This window comes from Fulmarus glacialis, unplaced genomic scaffold, assembly GCF_000690835.1.
Source record: "Fulmarus glacialis isolate BGI_N327 unplaced genomic scaffold, ASM69083v1 scaffold4818, whole genome shotgun sequence".
Taxonomy (NCBI): Eukaryota; Metazoa; Chordata; class Aves; order Procellariiformes; family Procellariidae; genus Fulmarus; species Fulmarus glacialis.
The window spans coordinates 46,411-63,013 of record NW_009227502.1 but is presented as its reverse complement, the minus strand read 5'-3'; the positions used below and the strand labels follow the sequence as shown (position 1 = coordinate 63,013).

General features: G+C 39.1%; 1 protein-coding gene across 1 annotated transcript in view; it reads left to right on the top strand.

The window, feature by feature from the left end:
- The window catches only part of ADCYAP1R1 (adenylate cyclase activating polypeptide 1 (pituitary) receptor type I), a gene marked incomplete at its 5' end in the record, with an annotated part of 56,754 nt that overhangs the window by 14,648 nt on the left and 25,503 nt on the right, over positions 1 to 16,603 (top strand). Inside the window, 7 exons of the mRNA XM_009583156.1 lie at positions 1,449 to 1,552; positions 2,111 to 2,208; positions 2,686 to 2,818; positions 5,001 to 5,154; positions 8,643 to 8,703; positions 13,391 to 13,460; positions 15,404 to 15,495. Coding sequence (XP_009581451.1) covers positions 1,449 to 1,552; positions 2,111 to 2,208; positions 2,686 to 2,818; positions 5,001 to 5,154; positions 8,643 to 8,703; positions 13,391 to 13,460; positions 15,404 to 15,495 — 712 coding nt within the window. The remainder of the gene's footprint in view (positions 1 to 1,448; positions 1,553 to 2,110; positions 2,209 to 2,685; positions 2,819 to 5,000; positions 5,155 to 8,642; positions 8,704 to 13,390; positions 13,461 to 15,403; positions 15,496 to 16,603) is intronic.

Sequence of the window (16,603 nt, the reverse complement as noted above, 5' to 3'; positions counted from 1 at the left end):
TTCTTAAATGAATGCTGTGATTAAATAGATATATTCTGCCGCATGGATGACAAACAGATTCTCTAAAAATAAGGTCACTGCTGGTGTTATGAGCTACTTGAATAAACTGCTCTAAGAATGCGAAGCAGCACAACCTTAATAAAAAAAACCCCAACAGCTTAGAAATTTCCATCAATTTTGGTCAAGGTACAACTTAAACTCTAAAAACTGTAATAGTTTGATAAATGGAAACTGTTCTATTGTGCTGGAGAGGAATAAGTGCAGCCAGCAGTCCAGCTCTAATTTTTCAACCAGGTCACTGAGCTCTGGCAAGAGTAATGGTGCTTAAAAAGAGCACCTCGGGGGCCATCCCACTGTAGGCAGCCTCAGTAACAACGTGAGCGTCAAGACACGCTTTCCTCTTCTACCCCCAGTTCTTGTTTCCCAATAAAGTTTTAAGCCCTTTGATTGAGTCAGTGAAAGCCATTTAGGAGCTAGTCCTTATATATGAGATTAACCAAACAATTAGGCTAAAAAGAGAGAAAAAGAGAAAGAGGTTTTCTCTGAGCCAGTTTTGAGCTTCCTTGCAAACACTTGCTTTAGAGTAAAGTTATAAACTGGGATTGGAACAAATAACAGGCAGAGGAATGTGAGAAGGTCTGAAACAGGTTTGAAATTGTCAACTGAAGCCACACTGGGCATCTGGAGGTGTAAATGAACATATTGCTAAGAAGACAGAGACAGGGAAGAGGTTCCTGTTCCATCTTTCCTTTGTTTTCCTGCAGACCCTTCTCACAAAGTCACTCTCAGATCAGAACCCAGGAAATCTAGAGCCTTAAAGATAAATGAGTGGGATACGTGTTATCTGACTTGGAGGAAAATCCAGCTGGCTCACCATGGACATATAATGGTTATTTTACATATAATACAGTATCCTCCTGACTTCCAGCAGCGGCTTCAAGAACTCATGTTAGCCTTGTGTTTTCTTACCAGTCCCATGCAGAATACCTCAGATATAGATCATAAATAACACAAACTGCCTACCTATGTTTAATCACTGGACTTAACCTTTAGCCATCTGAAGTGTAGATGTCTACTTCAAAGATGTATTCCCTAGATGCCTTTCAGAGTCAGTGGAGAAAAATGGATATTTAGCTGACCCCTGGTTTAGGAACCTACTTGGGAATGAGATCTGTGGTGGCCTGGAGGCACTGGCTATATTGGTTAAATCTTTTTTGCTCTCTGGTGACCAGCTGTAGTAGTAGACATACACTGGTGCCTATGTAGAATTGGGTCATTAAAGATGTCATTAAACTTTCAAGATGCCATTAAAGTCTTCTGTGGATAGCCAGATAAATAGTACCCCAAGTGGTACTGTGGGGTTTTCTTTGGTCATGTACCAAGGGGAGGCAGGGTATGTCCTGGGGTTTGCTTCAGCAATGTCACATTCCCAACTGTACTTGACATAGGGGACATCAGCAGAAATTGCACCGAAGATGGCTGGTCTGAACCTTTTCCTCATTATTATGATGCCTGCGGCTTTGATGAAAATGAAACAGAGTCCGATAACCAGGTGGGAATTAATCTTATAATTAAAAACAAATGAAGGGGGGGAGCAGCAGGCTGCTTTTTGTCCAGCCTCTGGTCATGTTCTGATTTGATGGTGATTAGAATGAAACAACCAGATATTTATGGGCATAAAAATGTGAGAAGCAAGATTTAAATCCTTCCTAGCCCTGTACTGAATATTTCCAGAATATGAGTGTTTACTGTTGATACAGATGGTAACATCTAGAAGCATGGGTTAGCCCCCAGTTCTTCCCCTATTGACTAAAGAATCCCTTACCCAACTAGTTTTTTTTTTCTACAGATACATGCACAGTGGTCAAAGAAATATAGACAACCTTTGCTAGCTCACTGACAAATAAGTTTCACAGTATGCAGACCCAAGGGTACACCAGACATAGAGCAATGCTCCAATATACAGTGAGATCTCAGGGGAACCAAGAGGAGAAGACAACCAGGCTGTTCAAGAAACAAATCCTGCCTATGGTTCCCCCTACATGTTGACAGGGTAAAGAAGACGTGACCACAGATGAACTGTTTAACCGTGTGTTGTTTGCCTCCCAAGGATTACTACTATCTATCTGTGAAGGCTCTATACACTGTGGGATACAGCACTTCTCTTGTTTCCCTCACCACTGCCATGGTTATCCTGTGTCGCTTCAGGTGAGTCAGGACATGAGCAGTGAGCTGTTCAGTCACTGGAGAAAAGAGGCTGGAGCTCATCAACCCAAAAAAACGTTTAAGCTTTTATCTCACCAGATGTAGAGTAATAGGGAGACGACCCTTTAACAGAGTTGTTCTCCCAGCTTGGACACACTCCAGTAGTCACATTTTGGTAGACTGTAGATGCAACTGCAGAAGCCGTGGGTCTATTTTACGCAAAGGCAGTAGCTGCTTTGGACTGGGTCTATTTTATGCTACGCTGCATGCTTTTACAGGAAAATCCCCACATCCTCCTCTTGGTCAGGTTTAGGGTCAGTATTATCCACACTCTTGACTTTCAGGTGTTGCTATTCTTATCACCAAGGTGCTAGGAGCTCTGGCCATGTGTGCAGATAGGCCTAGTGTGCTATTTCCACGAAAGAAAAGTCTTTTTTTTTCTTTTTCTTCTTTTCCTCTCCCTTGCTCTTTCCTCTCTAGGAAGCTTCACTGCACTCGAAATTTTATCCACATGAACCTCTTTGTTTCATTCATCCTACGTGCAATATCTGTATTCATTAAAGATGGGGTTCTTTATGCTGAACAGGATGGCAACCACTGTTTTATCTCAACGGTAAGTAAAACCAAAGCCACATCCTTTTCCTTTATTTTTTTCAGCATGAGATAACAAAAAATAGTGAGGCAGGCAGCAGTCTGTTGAGTATCATAGGCTGAGAAGCTATTGGGAGAGAAGGTAATTGGTGGTAAACTTCCCTCTAGGTTCACAATAAAACAAAAATGACATCTCATGATGTCATCAGTGTCCAGCAGTCTGTCCTTTAGGACAAACCTACAAGTTTCGGTTTCTGACTCTACGCAGGTTGTTTCTCCCTTTCACAGATCTGCATCATGATAGGTGGGATGAGAGCAGACACAAGCAATTTCTTTCACCTGAAGGTCTGGTTTTTCTCCAGAGCCTTATTTGTTCTGGGTGTCAGGCAGAGTCCTGTGTAGAGAGGGTGACCATTCAGACATAGAAAATACCCCTGACGGTCACACTCTCAAAAAATCATTGGTATTAGCCACATGTTTGTCCCTGAAGTGTGTGGTTTCATGGAAAGCAATCTCTTTCACAGATGCACTTAGCTACATATTACGTGTAAATCCCAATTCCTTTCACATTTAAGGCTAGTATTTGATTTGATAAATCAGCTCACTGGGTGTAATTATGATGGAATTACAGTGAGTTCCCAAATTGAGATCTCCTTTATCCATCCAGTTACGAGCTAAATTTGCTATGAGTCACTTCCACAAGGGAAGTGCAGCTGTGTAGTTTCTTAGTCAGCCTTTTCTTTGTCATTGAAACTAGTTTTTGCTTTTAATTCTTCTCCATCGTAAAGCTGAAACCATGTTAGTTATGTAGTTTGTTCACACCACTCTTCTGATAGTGGCATCTCCCTCTTTGTTTTGAAACACTTGAAGCATAAACCACATTAAAATCAGCCATCTAATGACCAGATTTTCAGTCCTGATAGAACTTCCATGAAGAAACTCAAGATCTGATGGTTTAAACATATTGGTTGTAGATTTGTTCCAAAGGTTGGAGTGCAAGTGGGAACCAGTCAAAATTGTCAGCCTTCCACTGCCCCAGGCAGGAGCTTCCAGTTTATGCACTGATTCTGCTCTGATTTATTGAAAAGTCCTACTTTTGCAGGACTAATGATGTCTCACTGGGATGCAACTCTGGAAAGACAAGTGTGTCCTACTTTCATAGTCAGGATAGAGCTCAGTTTCCTCCTAAGGCTTTTATCATAGAATCATAGAATCATTTAGGTTAGAAAAGACCTTTAAGATCATCAAGTCCACCATAAACCTAGCACTGCCAAGTCCACCACTAAACCATGTCCCTAAGTGCCACATCTACACATCTTTTAAATACTTCCAGGGATGGTGACTCAATCTCTTCCCTGGGCAGCCTGTTCCAAGGCTTGACACCCCTTCCGGTGAAGAAATTTTTCCTAATGTCCAATCTAAACCTCCCTTGGCGCAACTTGAGGCCTTTTCCTCTCATCCTATCACTAGTTACTTGGAAAAGAGATGGACCCCCACCTCGCTACAACCTCCTTTCAGGTAGTTGTAGATAGCGATAAGGTCTCCCCTCAGCCTCCTCTTCTCCAGGCTAAATAACCCCAGATCCTTCTTTTTTTTCTTTTTTCTTTTGTCTGCTGCTTTTCACCCAGTAAATGAATGAAAGCTTCTATCTTTTTTTTACAGTAAATCCCTCTGCTTTCTTTACACTTATGCTTACTTTCGTTTTCTGTCCCCGAGTGACAATACCCGCAAATGGCAAGGAAGTACAATTCCCAACTGCACACAGCAGGGTGCATCCTTTCTGATCCCACTCTCAGGGCTTTCCACAATCGTCCTGCCATTTCACATCCTTCCTTAGGTTTCTCAATACACAACTGGATTCTTTTCTTCTCTGCACTTAATCCTTTGAAGAGGGCTTAAATGTAGCAATTAGCATCCATTGACGATGTGAACTCCCACTAACGCAAGACCTTCTCAAGCTGTCTGCAGACGCTCGTCGACCACTTCCCACTGGCAAAATTGGCTACCTGCCCTTTCAAGCTTCTCTCTCTAAGTGGCACCTCACATTCTTCTCATGCTTTTAAAACTTTACTATTAAAAGTGTATATTACCAGTCCCAGCTGTGTTCCTTTCCACTAAGAGATTTGGAGAGGTTGAAAGCATTTTCTCTATCTGTTAGGTGGAAACAACATGGAAAAAATTTTGTTTTTCTTGATTCTCTGCAGGTGGAATGCAAAGCAGTGATGGTGTTTTTTCACTACTGTGTCATGTCCAACTACTTCTGGCTTTTCATCGAGGGATTGTACCTTTTCACTTTATTGGTAGAAACCTTTTTCCCAGAGAGGAGATATTTCTACTGGTACACTATTATTGGCTGGGGTATGTGACATTTCTTGTCTAAAATGTGTCTCAGTGTACAAGATGACTCCACAAACCATCTAATATTTCCACATACAGTTTCAAAGTATAGTTTTTAGTCTTTGTATAGAAGTACCACTGCAGACCGAACCATGTTGTGCTTTTTTGTTTGAATAGAACTGAAATCTGGAGGACACCACATCTCTTGCAGAGGTGTAGTCCACAACTAAGAATTGCCTTCTACAAGATATGATCTTAATTCCAAGTTTTTCAGCTTAATCAAATCTGCATTGCTAAGTCTAGTCCATTTTCTAAGACTTCATTTGGGCCTTTCTTCCAATAATAGCTAAACTGAAAATGTATCCAAAGGGTATCCACATATGTTCATCCTACCTGGATGGGTAATGGAAACTTGCAATGGAAAGACACAAGATTTGTTTCAGAAAGGCCAGTTGTACGATGATAACCAGTGTAATTATTTTTCATTCTGGCCTTCTGGAGATAAATTGATTCCTGCAACATGTTAATTCAAACGGTTCTTTGCTGACATTTTTGTGCAGAAGTCAAGACGGTGAAAGCAGAACAATACATTCATTTTAAATGTACCCTAAGAAGGTTAAGCTCAATTTTTATACTTAAGCAAACACACTTCTGAAATAATCTGGAAATAATCCTATATATTTATGTGTAAAGTCTACATACAAACCACATGCCTTAAACTATTCTCCTTTGAAAAACTATCCTCATGTAACCTGAACCTTCAAGTAATCCACAGCTGGTTTTGTTTTTCTCCCTCCTGAGGCAGCTGTATATATACAAAAATTTTCATTTCCTGGTAAAGACTCCCTACAATAGGAGCAGAGGTATAGAGAAGAAGAGAACAAGTGATCAGAAATAACCTATGGCATATAACGGCTACTGGAAAAGGATGGCTGTTGGAAAAGGCTGTTGGAAAAGAAACTATTGGAAAAAGATGTTTAAAGTTCCCCTTGTACTACCCATAGATGTATAATCCCATTATAGCTGAGATATTAGGCTGTTTTCAAAAAGAACTTGGAGGTTATGTACATGAAAATGTGACAATTATAAAAGAAAACAATGTGTAAATCTTTGCAAACTGAACATAAATCAGAGGTTGGGTTCCTTTAATTAAGTTTGCACAAATTTCATATCTGTAGGTTTGTCTGAATATGAGAATATTGCAACACAGCATATTAACTGATTTTTTTTTTTTTTTTTTTTTTTAAATCAGTCTCTGTAATGAAAGAACTACCCAGCTAGATTCATTCTGTAATGCAACCTCAAAATATTTGGTCTTGAGTTGAATATGATAAATAATACCTAGTGTTCAGTTAATAGATATCACTTCATATTCAAAGCAATATCAGTAACATCCATTAATAACACTAAGAGAATCTCCAAATGTGGATGGGTTGGGGTTTGGGTTTGTTTTGTTTTGTTTTGTTTTGTTTTTTAAAATACAGTATTTTCTCAGCTCCTGCATATTTCAGCTTGAATAGCAGTTCCCCTGACCTGATAGGAGCAAATGGCATTTTGCAAGAACAGAAGCACTTCCAGACTCTGGATGCAAGTGATGTAGGGCAAAGGCAACCTCTCAGCTCAGAGCTGATGGGGAGGGAGTTGCTTTGAAGCAGCAATAAGCAAGAGCTCAGCATTTTGCAGCATCTGGATGTTTATCTGTTTCTTAAAATGTGCTAAGCACATCAATGTCCTCATTTGATTAATGAGAACTACATATGGCTGTGTCGATCCAGACAATTTTTTCCTCTTACATATGCAATATGTTGGTAAGTTCTCCGGGTAGACTGCTGTCTTCCTGAGATCTCTCCTAATTCCTGCTCCTTATTCAGGGCAGAAACAGAGTCAGCACGACTAGTTCTCTTCTCAGCCTTTGAGGCTTGTCTGTTTTCTAATGTTACTCAGAAGCTGAAAAGAAGGTGATGTAGATATATATATCTTTCGATGTAAAGAAAAGTAATGTGAGTTTATGTATATTCATATAACAGATGGTTCAAAACTCCAAGCTGATCTGAAACATGCTTTTTGAACTATATTTTTATGACAGGTTTAGTCTAATTCTGCCTTCCTGCCCATGTTTCAGACTTGGAACAATATTCATACCATCAAAATTTATATCAGTGCAAACTAGATAGCACATCAGACTCATGATTGATATTTGAAGATTATTTTTGTTATTTGCATCTGTTAAGTGCACAAAGATCTCAATGTTTTCTAGGTATTCTCATGTGAGAAAAGCAGACTTCAATTTAAGTCAAATATGCATGATTTCTTCTCCCCAAAGCCTGTCATTTTATTTCTTTTTATCATTTTCCTTTCAAATATTTCTCTGTGTGCTTTTTTAAAGGAGGAGGGCTTCATCAGTCATCTAGGTATAACAGGGATATTTTTGTTTCTGATAGCAGGAATATGAGATTTGACAGAGATTCACTTAAGTGGATTCATTCGAATGACTAATTAACGTGACATCAACACAGCCTTGCAAAATGTATGAAACATAATTGTTCCTGTCAACTTATGACAGTCTCATTCACCGCTGCAAGCTGAGGTTATCAAGGTCCTTGTTTTGTTTGCTTTTTAGCACTTTATCTTTCCAGTGGTGCCTGAATAGATGTAAGCAGTTTCCCAGTCAAAGATTTTATTTGCCATAAAATGTAGATCCAACTTACCCAGAGTTCTCTTGCGAGACTGTGTTGTTTTATAAAAATATTTCCACTGGAAAACTGCACTTTTAATCTTTTCAGAAAGAAAAATAAATCCAGGTTTCTCAGTGGATTCTTACTGTTTTCATTTAATTTGTATTTTACAGGCATTTTTTAAAGAGTAAAGAAATGTCTGAAATAGAAATGAAATTCTTGCTCCCAATATTCTCTTTTGGGGGCTTGGTGTTTTTTGTTTTTTTTTTTAATGAAAAAAAAAAAGAAGCATTCCTGTGAGTAATGGAATACTATCCTCTACTGATTTCTTTTGGTTGAATAAGTAAAGCAAAATCAGTTATTTACACAATAACAGAGAAAATGCAATATATGCAAATTATTTACATCAAAACCACATACGAATACAAAGAATGTAATAACGCCATTACAGCTTAACATCTGCCACTCTCCAATTATTGCACAATTACAGTAGCTCTAGATACGGAAGCTGATGTCACTGCTTTTATTTTGCACAGACTATGTTTTAATGTTCATGCAACAAGATGCAGTACAAGAACTTTGAGCAATAATGACCTGAAACAACATCATTCTTTCCTGTAATCACTTTCGATTCTGCAATCCCACCAAGACTAACCCATCCTCTGACTGAGAGAGATGTTTCCAGAGCTCTGAATTAATGTAATGAATTGCATTTTTTCATGCACGAGTGCTGTTAGGAAATAAAACCTCAGTGGAGAGGTTGCAATAAGTGCTCGTTGCTGAGTACTAAATGTGTGTAGACTGCTAACGATATCACCATCTTATCTTCTGCAGGTACCCCAACAATTTGTGTCACTGTCTGGGCAGTGCTGAGACTTCACTTTGATGACACTGGGTAGGTATCGCTGCGTGGGAAATCATTTCACGTGAATTCAGCACGATGGCAAGGATGAAACAGAAATATAGTGACCAGAGGACATAGAATCATAGAATCATAGGATCATTAAGGTTGGAAAAGACCTCTAACATCATCAAGTCCAACCGTTAACCCAACACCACCATGCCCACTAAACCATGGCCCTAAGTGCCTCATCTACACGTCTTTTAAATCCTTCGAGGGATGGTGCCTCCCCCACTTCCCTGGGCAGCCTGTTCCAAGGCCTGACCACTCTTTCAGTGAAGAAGTTTTTCCTAATGTCCAGTCTAAACCTCCCTTGGCACAACTTGAGGCCATTTCCTCTCATCCTATCACTAGTTACTTGGCAGAAGAGACCAACCCCCACCTTTCTACAACCTCCTTTCAGGTAGTTGTAGAGCGCGATGAGGTCTCCCCTCAGCCTCCTGACTAATTTCTCCTTCCATTTCTGACATTGATTTGTGTATGCAAGTAGTTTAGGTCCAGTGTTCAACCTAGAGTGCTTTCCTGTTCAGCTGCTTCAATAGCCATAGTTCAATGTTTATGTCCCTATTGCACTGGTGAATTCATGAAAGAAGATGTAGGCATCTACCCCATAAATCTGCAGCTGACCCAGTGGCCCTCCGTTCCCTGCTCAGTTAAATTAGTGGAGTCCAGGATATGATTTATCTCATCTTAAATGACACCTGTGATTGTCTTCTCTCCAACTGAAGGAAGACGAATGTGATGAGCTCATCTGTAGAAATTATTGCAGATATCTCTGATGCAATGAGTGAAATCTGCACAAGGAGTTGCTGAGCTTTGATTTACAAAGGCAATTAGGAGTTTAGATTCCCCTTGGAGAGTTTTTTCCTACAAGTCTAATGGGGGAGATAAGTAGAGGTGAGACAGAAATCACATCCTGTCTTCTGTGTGAAAAAAAGATGAGGAAATGGAATAATTTCAGAAAGAATTCAAGAGGGTAGATTCCAACCAAATGGTCTCTTCCTGTAGGGCAAAAAGTGTGCAAAGATCCTGTATCCTTTTCTAAAGGACCAGAAGAAAAGGCTGCTCCCAGAGGTGGCCCTGCACGTCTCCATAGTCAGTAGACTGACTGGTCTGATAGAGCAGCAGGCATAGCTGGTAGGAATGGACATGAATGTACGCATTGAAAATACAAACTTAGCAGTGTTTTTTCACGACAGCTATGTTTGAAATTGGTGAAATGTTAGGAAAAATGCTAGGAATATGGGAGACTGAAGTTGGACTAGATGATTGTTTTGGGTCCCTTCTATTCCATTCTAAAGTTTGGAAAATCCAGCAGTGGTCCTTTGAAAACCTTGATCTGAGTGAAAGGTGTCATTATGTACCCAAGTCCCATTTCCGAGAGACTTAGGCTTATGTTCTAATTTCGCCTTATACTAGAGATATCTGGATCCAAAATTTGCACAAGACTCACGCTTCTGTCAGGTTTTCTTCATCCTTCTTCTTTCATGCTCTTTTTGGAAAGCACATAAAACCCTTCCTCCACTGGGGATGTGAGTGCTTTGACCCAATGTTCTATTTTGACATTAAGACAAATTAAATCATTTATTTCCATGCAAAACAAGCCAGAAACCCCTGTTGTGTCATTATTATGATTACAACACTGGTCCTAAATGCATTAATTTCTCTTAGGAGTCCAAACAGTCCTTGCATTTTGTGGGTAGGGGGAATGTCTCGCTTAAAGAAAAAAAACAAAACAAAACAAAACAAAAAAACCCTTTCCTTTCTTTTAGTTAGAGAAGCTATTTAGCATGCAACACATTTAGACAGATTCTAGCTGAGCGTCTCAGTGGTTACTTTCTAAAAATCAGCGAGCATTGTTCTGGGGGTGGGGGAGAAGCCAGCATGAGCCTGAAAACATTGCAGAAATTACTGAACTAGGAAACCACAGTCGCAAAGGCATGGACTAAAATACAGACTCTGAGTCTGAGCCTCTTCCTGCTTGCTCCTTATAAAACTGGCAGAGCTCCCTTGACTTCAGCTCCTGATTCACATCACTGTAAGTGACAGGTTTGTGGAGATAAATGCAACTGTCTCTTTATCCAGACCTGTGCTACTGAATTAAATGGAGTTCTTCCAGATGTACACCAGAGATGTAACAGAGATCAGACTCTGGCCTTTTCAAATGGAAATCACATGCCTCCCCCATCCCACTGGCTCCCTTCCCTTCATCCACCCTGAAAAAGAGTCCTGTGTGCCTGACCTCCACTGTAGCAATGCATTTGAAAGAAATTAGGGAGCCTGTTTATGTAGTACAGCTTGTTGGCTGACATTGCAGACTGTTCTGTTGTGCATTGCTTCTTTTTTTCCTTCTGGTCGTCTTCATCTGCGGAGATGATGTTTCTTCCACCACATTCATCTCATAGATGTCACAGGGACCAAAAAAGTCCTTGAAAAAACCTTTGTGTGAGCTTGATCTGATTCATTGTTGACATCTACAAGGTAGACATTGGCAACTGAGCTTGCTGGGGACACGTCCTGTAAAAGGAGAGAAATAAGTCTAAGAAGAATAGGCATTTATAGGGGATGATATATCACCCCAGAGTACACATTTAAAATATATCAGTGCAGGAAAAAAAAACTAACAACCTCCAAGTCTCTATTTGTCCCAACCAGAGTCTGGGATAATTAGCTGGGCTGTAGATGTCTTCAGTATAGATGACTGGAACTAGAGCAGGTAGATTCCATCCTCTGTATTTTCTCATTTCTATACTGACAAATTGCCATACACCAATGGCTGTTTGTGCAGCCAGATTAATATTAGAATTTCTCCAGATTCTTCCAGCATTGGTCAACTCACTGAAAACTTTCAGGGTAGATTTAATGTGCATCTTAGAGAGGTTGAGCTCTGCAAATAGTGGGTAATTTTCAAAAGAGGGCACCTAATTTATAAATATATACATAGAATTAAAAAGATAAATGGTGATTTTAGGTGCTTTTGTTTTGTGGCACACAATTGTTGATAACTGAAAAGAGCCTGATTTCTAGACTTCTGTAGGTGAGAAGGAGTTCCCTCTGAGCATTTGTCCCCTTTAAAATATTTTAAGTTGGGCATTCAAAGTGAGGTAACTCAGAAATTTTACTTTGCATTTGAAAATCTCAGCCATTAGTCCCATAGATTTTGGTGGATTTTAAGTTTCTAGGTTTTGTAGACAGAAACAAAAATATGTAATTTTGTGCAAATTTGACATCCCAGCTCTAAATTTTCTCTCTTCTCACCAGCTGTACTACACACATGCTTATTATTGGTTATACGGGAATGCATTAAAATATTGTTCAACTGAATATTGAAATATTATAAATATTGTTCAACTGAAAATATAAGTTCAACTGAAATTTCTAAACCAGACATCACCCAGCTGCTTGGGATTTCTCTCATATCCACTTTGATGGTAGAATTTTAGCTCTGATTCCTCACACTTACACATGTATATAATTTTGTTTAAAGTAAAGATTTTCACTTTTCCCCCAGATGCTACCAGGCTACCATTTACATGACACAGAAGTTGCATTAAGCTCTCATAAGATCAGCAGTGTTTTATTCCTGTATGCTCTTTCAAATTGTTTCTTGGCATCTGACAAATGCACCATGACAACCACTGCTGGGACTTTTGGCTGTTGTCCCAGTGGGAGGGAAACCCTCCTTCTCAGAACTGCAGGTACAAAGTAGACATTTTTCTGTGATTTTTCTGTTTTCCAGAGGGAAGCATGAGGGGAAGAAAGCAGAGACAAATAAAAGACATTTTTTAACTGACAATCAAATTCTTAATGACTTAAAGTAGTGTAGCGGGGTTGGTATGGTGGGGGAAATAAGGTTTTTTTCATTATTATTGTTTTTCTAGCTTTAAAAATATATGTTAAAATTAAAACCCCATATGTTTATGGGTCTTGTAATTAGCTTCCTCTACAAAGGAATGTCCAAATGCATCTATATAGAATAAACTTCAGCAGAATCCTTTGGTGAATCTGGAGGAAGATTTTAAATGCTGAGGTAGAAATGTCATTTTATTTATGATCACTCACTCCCAACAGCTTAAAAAAGGAGCTGGCCCCAGCTGTTGTCCATCCTTGCTCCTTGGTAGGACTTGCAACCCAATGACCAGAAAATCATTCCTATATGCGAATACAACCCGCCTCTAGTACATCCTTGTGTACTTGATATGTGTAAGAATCTTCATGTCGGGGTCAGGGACCAACATTCATATCTGCTTTCCCTGGAAAAATAACTGAGACATCAAACTTTGGAATAACAATCTCTTACCCTTCGAGGTATCCCTGTCTTTTTTCCCTTCTACTGAGATGTTAGCTTAAAGGGACAATTTTAGAGTTGTACTGTCTGTAGACACAGAAACATACATAGAGGTATTTTCCAAAATGGCTAAACTGTTTAGTGAGAGGTACCGTTGAAATTGCCACAAAAATATTTTACTTTCAGATAAGTTGGATAAAGGCTGTAAAAGAAAGCTACAACAGGGACAGACCAACGAACTAGTACCTTTGAACCCAAATAAAATAATTTAGCTGCAAGACCAATCTCCCATTCTCTGCCCCTTTGAAAATTGTTGTAAGTTTATTAACTTCCTTGTTACATCTTTATCTTTCCTTCTCTTTCCCCACCCCATTCTTTCATTAACGACTGCAGCTGCTGGGACATGAATGACAACACTGCCTTGTGGTGGGTGATCAAAGGTCCTGTGGTTGGATCAATCATGGTAAGTGGCACTTGGAGGAGGTGTTTCCTCAACACTTCTGAGGGCAAATAATCGATGCAAATAGCTTCAAATGGCTTTACGAATGATGCTGCATCTGCTGTGCTGGACTACCGGACAGCTTGTCTGAATGTCCACCATTTGCCTTCCACAATGTTAAGTAATTCCATTGTTATAAAGAAGGTTTAGTACAAGTTAAATGATGGTGCACTGCCTGCAAGCAAAGACTACGTAGACAAGGAGTTATTCAGTTGCTTAAACATAGATACCAAATGCCATAAGTAAGACCCTAGAGCATATGGAGCATTTGCCTGGGGCTGGCAGATATGACATGGGATGTATGGGAATCCTGTGCCATTTGGGGTGGCAGCTGAAGGCTAAAACAATCCTAGATGCCAGTGTCTGGGAAACTGGACTGTGTCTGTTGAATGGAATTCATTTCGTGGCTACATTTATTTATCTAATATTAGCTTTAGAATAGTATTGCGGACACAGTGCAAGATGTTCAATTGCCAACAAGGTATCTAAGCTCTCTTTAGTTGATGGAGGTTTTGGATTTGACACAAATGATGCTAGATACCTGTGTATGAACATCTAACAGGTCCTAAAGTATCCTGTTCAAGCTCCATCTGCTGCCCCAAAAGGATATGGGAATTTTAAAATGGTGTTGGGCTCCTCCTGTTAGGAAATTAATACAGTTAGTGGCACCTGAAAAGCTGCTTGTGCTTAGACACCACATGTAGGTGTCTAATTCTGGGCATGCTAAGTTGCTCTTCATACTCCAGTGACAGCACTGGCCAGGACTTCATTGACTGTTGTGGGAATTTAGACACCCAGCTCACAGGTAGCTATCTACATGTTGGTGCTTCTCCTTTTAAGCATTTGGACAGCTCTCTAAAGTACAGTAACCTTCAGACATGTTAAAGGTAATTCAGCTAAGAACACTGAAGGGTATTGAGGTGAAGAGGGTCCAATGGATATTGCGATATCAATGTATGTGAATTTCTGTGCTTTATAGAGATATTCTATGAAGGATTACATTCTGGCTTTGGGGAATCAGTCATACCTGGCTTCTATTGAAGGTATTAAAGATTCAAGCAACTAGCAAGGGATGACTGGGCTTCTCCATTCATTCACAGTCTTCAGATCAGATAGAAAGTACTTCTGAAAGAGATGCTCACATCTAGTTCTTGGTCTCCTTACAGGAGTAAAAAGTTGCATAAGAGACCAACTAAAATTTCCCACTGTTTTCTTCTGGTATTAATCTGAAGACAAAGCATCGAAATAAACTGATGGTATTAATGTCCAAATTTTGAAAAAATATATCTGTAATGTCATGATTCTACAAAAGAGAAGATGCCCAGGATGACATGAAACTAGAAGACATGACGAAGAACATTAAACACACACACACACACACACATGCACTCCTCCCCTCCCAAAAACGTTAGAGGTCATCTCATCTTGGGACAGATTCAGCCAAGCAGAGGGAAAATGACACAACTTGGGTTTTCCGGGAAAGGAGAGACACTAAATTGTGACTGATGGATTCTACTAAACTGAGAAATGCCTTAGTTCAGAGAATGGGAGATAAAGATACTTTTACTGATGAGATCTTTCCTATATGGTTTTGATGTGCAGGGATCTTGCTTTTTATTCTTTGCACTGGTTGATAACGAAAAATGTTGAAACATTTTCACTTATCTGGTGTTGGAACTGAAGAAATTCTGCCTTACTTTAGCTACTGCAAGGGGGATATTTTTGCCTGGAAAAGGGGTGATAAAACGCTTGTAAACTTATCCTATTACTTCTGACCCTATAAAACTTCTAGACTGCAGTTTGGAGAAGAATAAGGCAATGGAGCCAGCAAGTCACTGGGAATGTCTCATTTTCATACTTGAAAAAATATATCATTGTCATCATTTTTTCCTTTCTTTTTCCCCTAGATAAACTTTGTGCTTTTTATTGGCATAATTGTGATACTTGTGCAGAAACTCCAGTCACCTGATATCGGGGGCAATGAATCCAGCATTTACTTGTAAGTACAAATAAAGCAGTAATCAATTTAGATTTCTAATATACACATAGGAAAAAAGATAAAGTCAAAAAGATGCCTCAGTTGAAGTAATTTGATTTTCAAAAAGATCAGAGGATCTATTAAATTTATTTGGTTGATTTTGACTTTTTTTTTTTTAATCCAAAATCCACTAAAGTGCATTTTAATGCCAGCTTTCACCTTTCTTTAAAAGGCCTAGAAAAACAAACATAAAAACAAGATTAAAAAAAAAAAACAAACCCAAACTTCTTTACAAGTCAGTTATCTGGAAATTAACATACTGACCAGGCATAAATGTTATGATATTCGTGGGACAGTTTGCTGTGCTTCATACGTTCCAGGGACATGGTCCAAATTTCATTGAAAGCAATGAGATTTGGTGAAAAGGTTTCATTAACTTTGGACTGAATTCTAATTTAGGAAGATCTCCTGAAGTTGCTTATGTTCATGTTTCTGGTAACCTTGAATGCATTCAACTTAAGCCAAAAAATTCCCCCACACAGCTAGAATTGCTTAAAAATGCACAACAAATCCTATAATTTTGCTTTTGAAGTTTTAAAACTTTCTTTGTGGTTTACATTTTTTTAAAGTTGACGTCTTTTTTGTTAGTTTCCACCTCATTAGAAGACAGAGATTGGCCATTTGAGATGGTTGTCATTCCCATTTTGAGTGCATGCAGTCATTCTCCATATAAAAATTATATAATCGTTTGGAATAACTAGGATGTGTGGCAGCACATTTGGTGTTTTCTTGGCTTTTCAGCCTAAACACCACGCACATTTGCTTTGCAATTTTTTGTGAGCTCTAGTGATTTCTAGCACTCATACACATAGGTAAGACTGTTTGATTTAACACTGGATTCCTGGTGAAAAAAGGCAAGTCATGCAAACCTTAAATAAAAATAAAAGATGTCAGGATAGGTAGGAGATCCTTATTTTGTAGTACTTTTTAAAAAAATTATCCAGTGATCGGTTTCACCCTAAGTAGCCACACTCATACGATAATGATGTTATCCAACTAAATGACAATTTTCAGGGAAAAATATGTCCTCCAGCTACCTATTTTTCTTCCTTTTTTTCCTGTTGTCCTG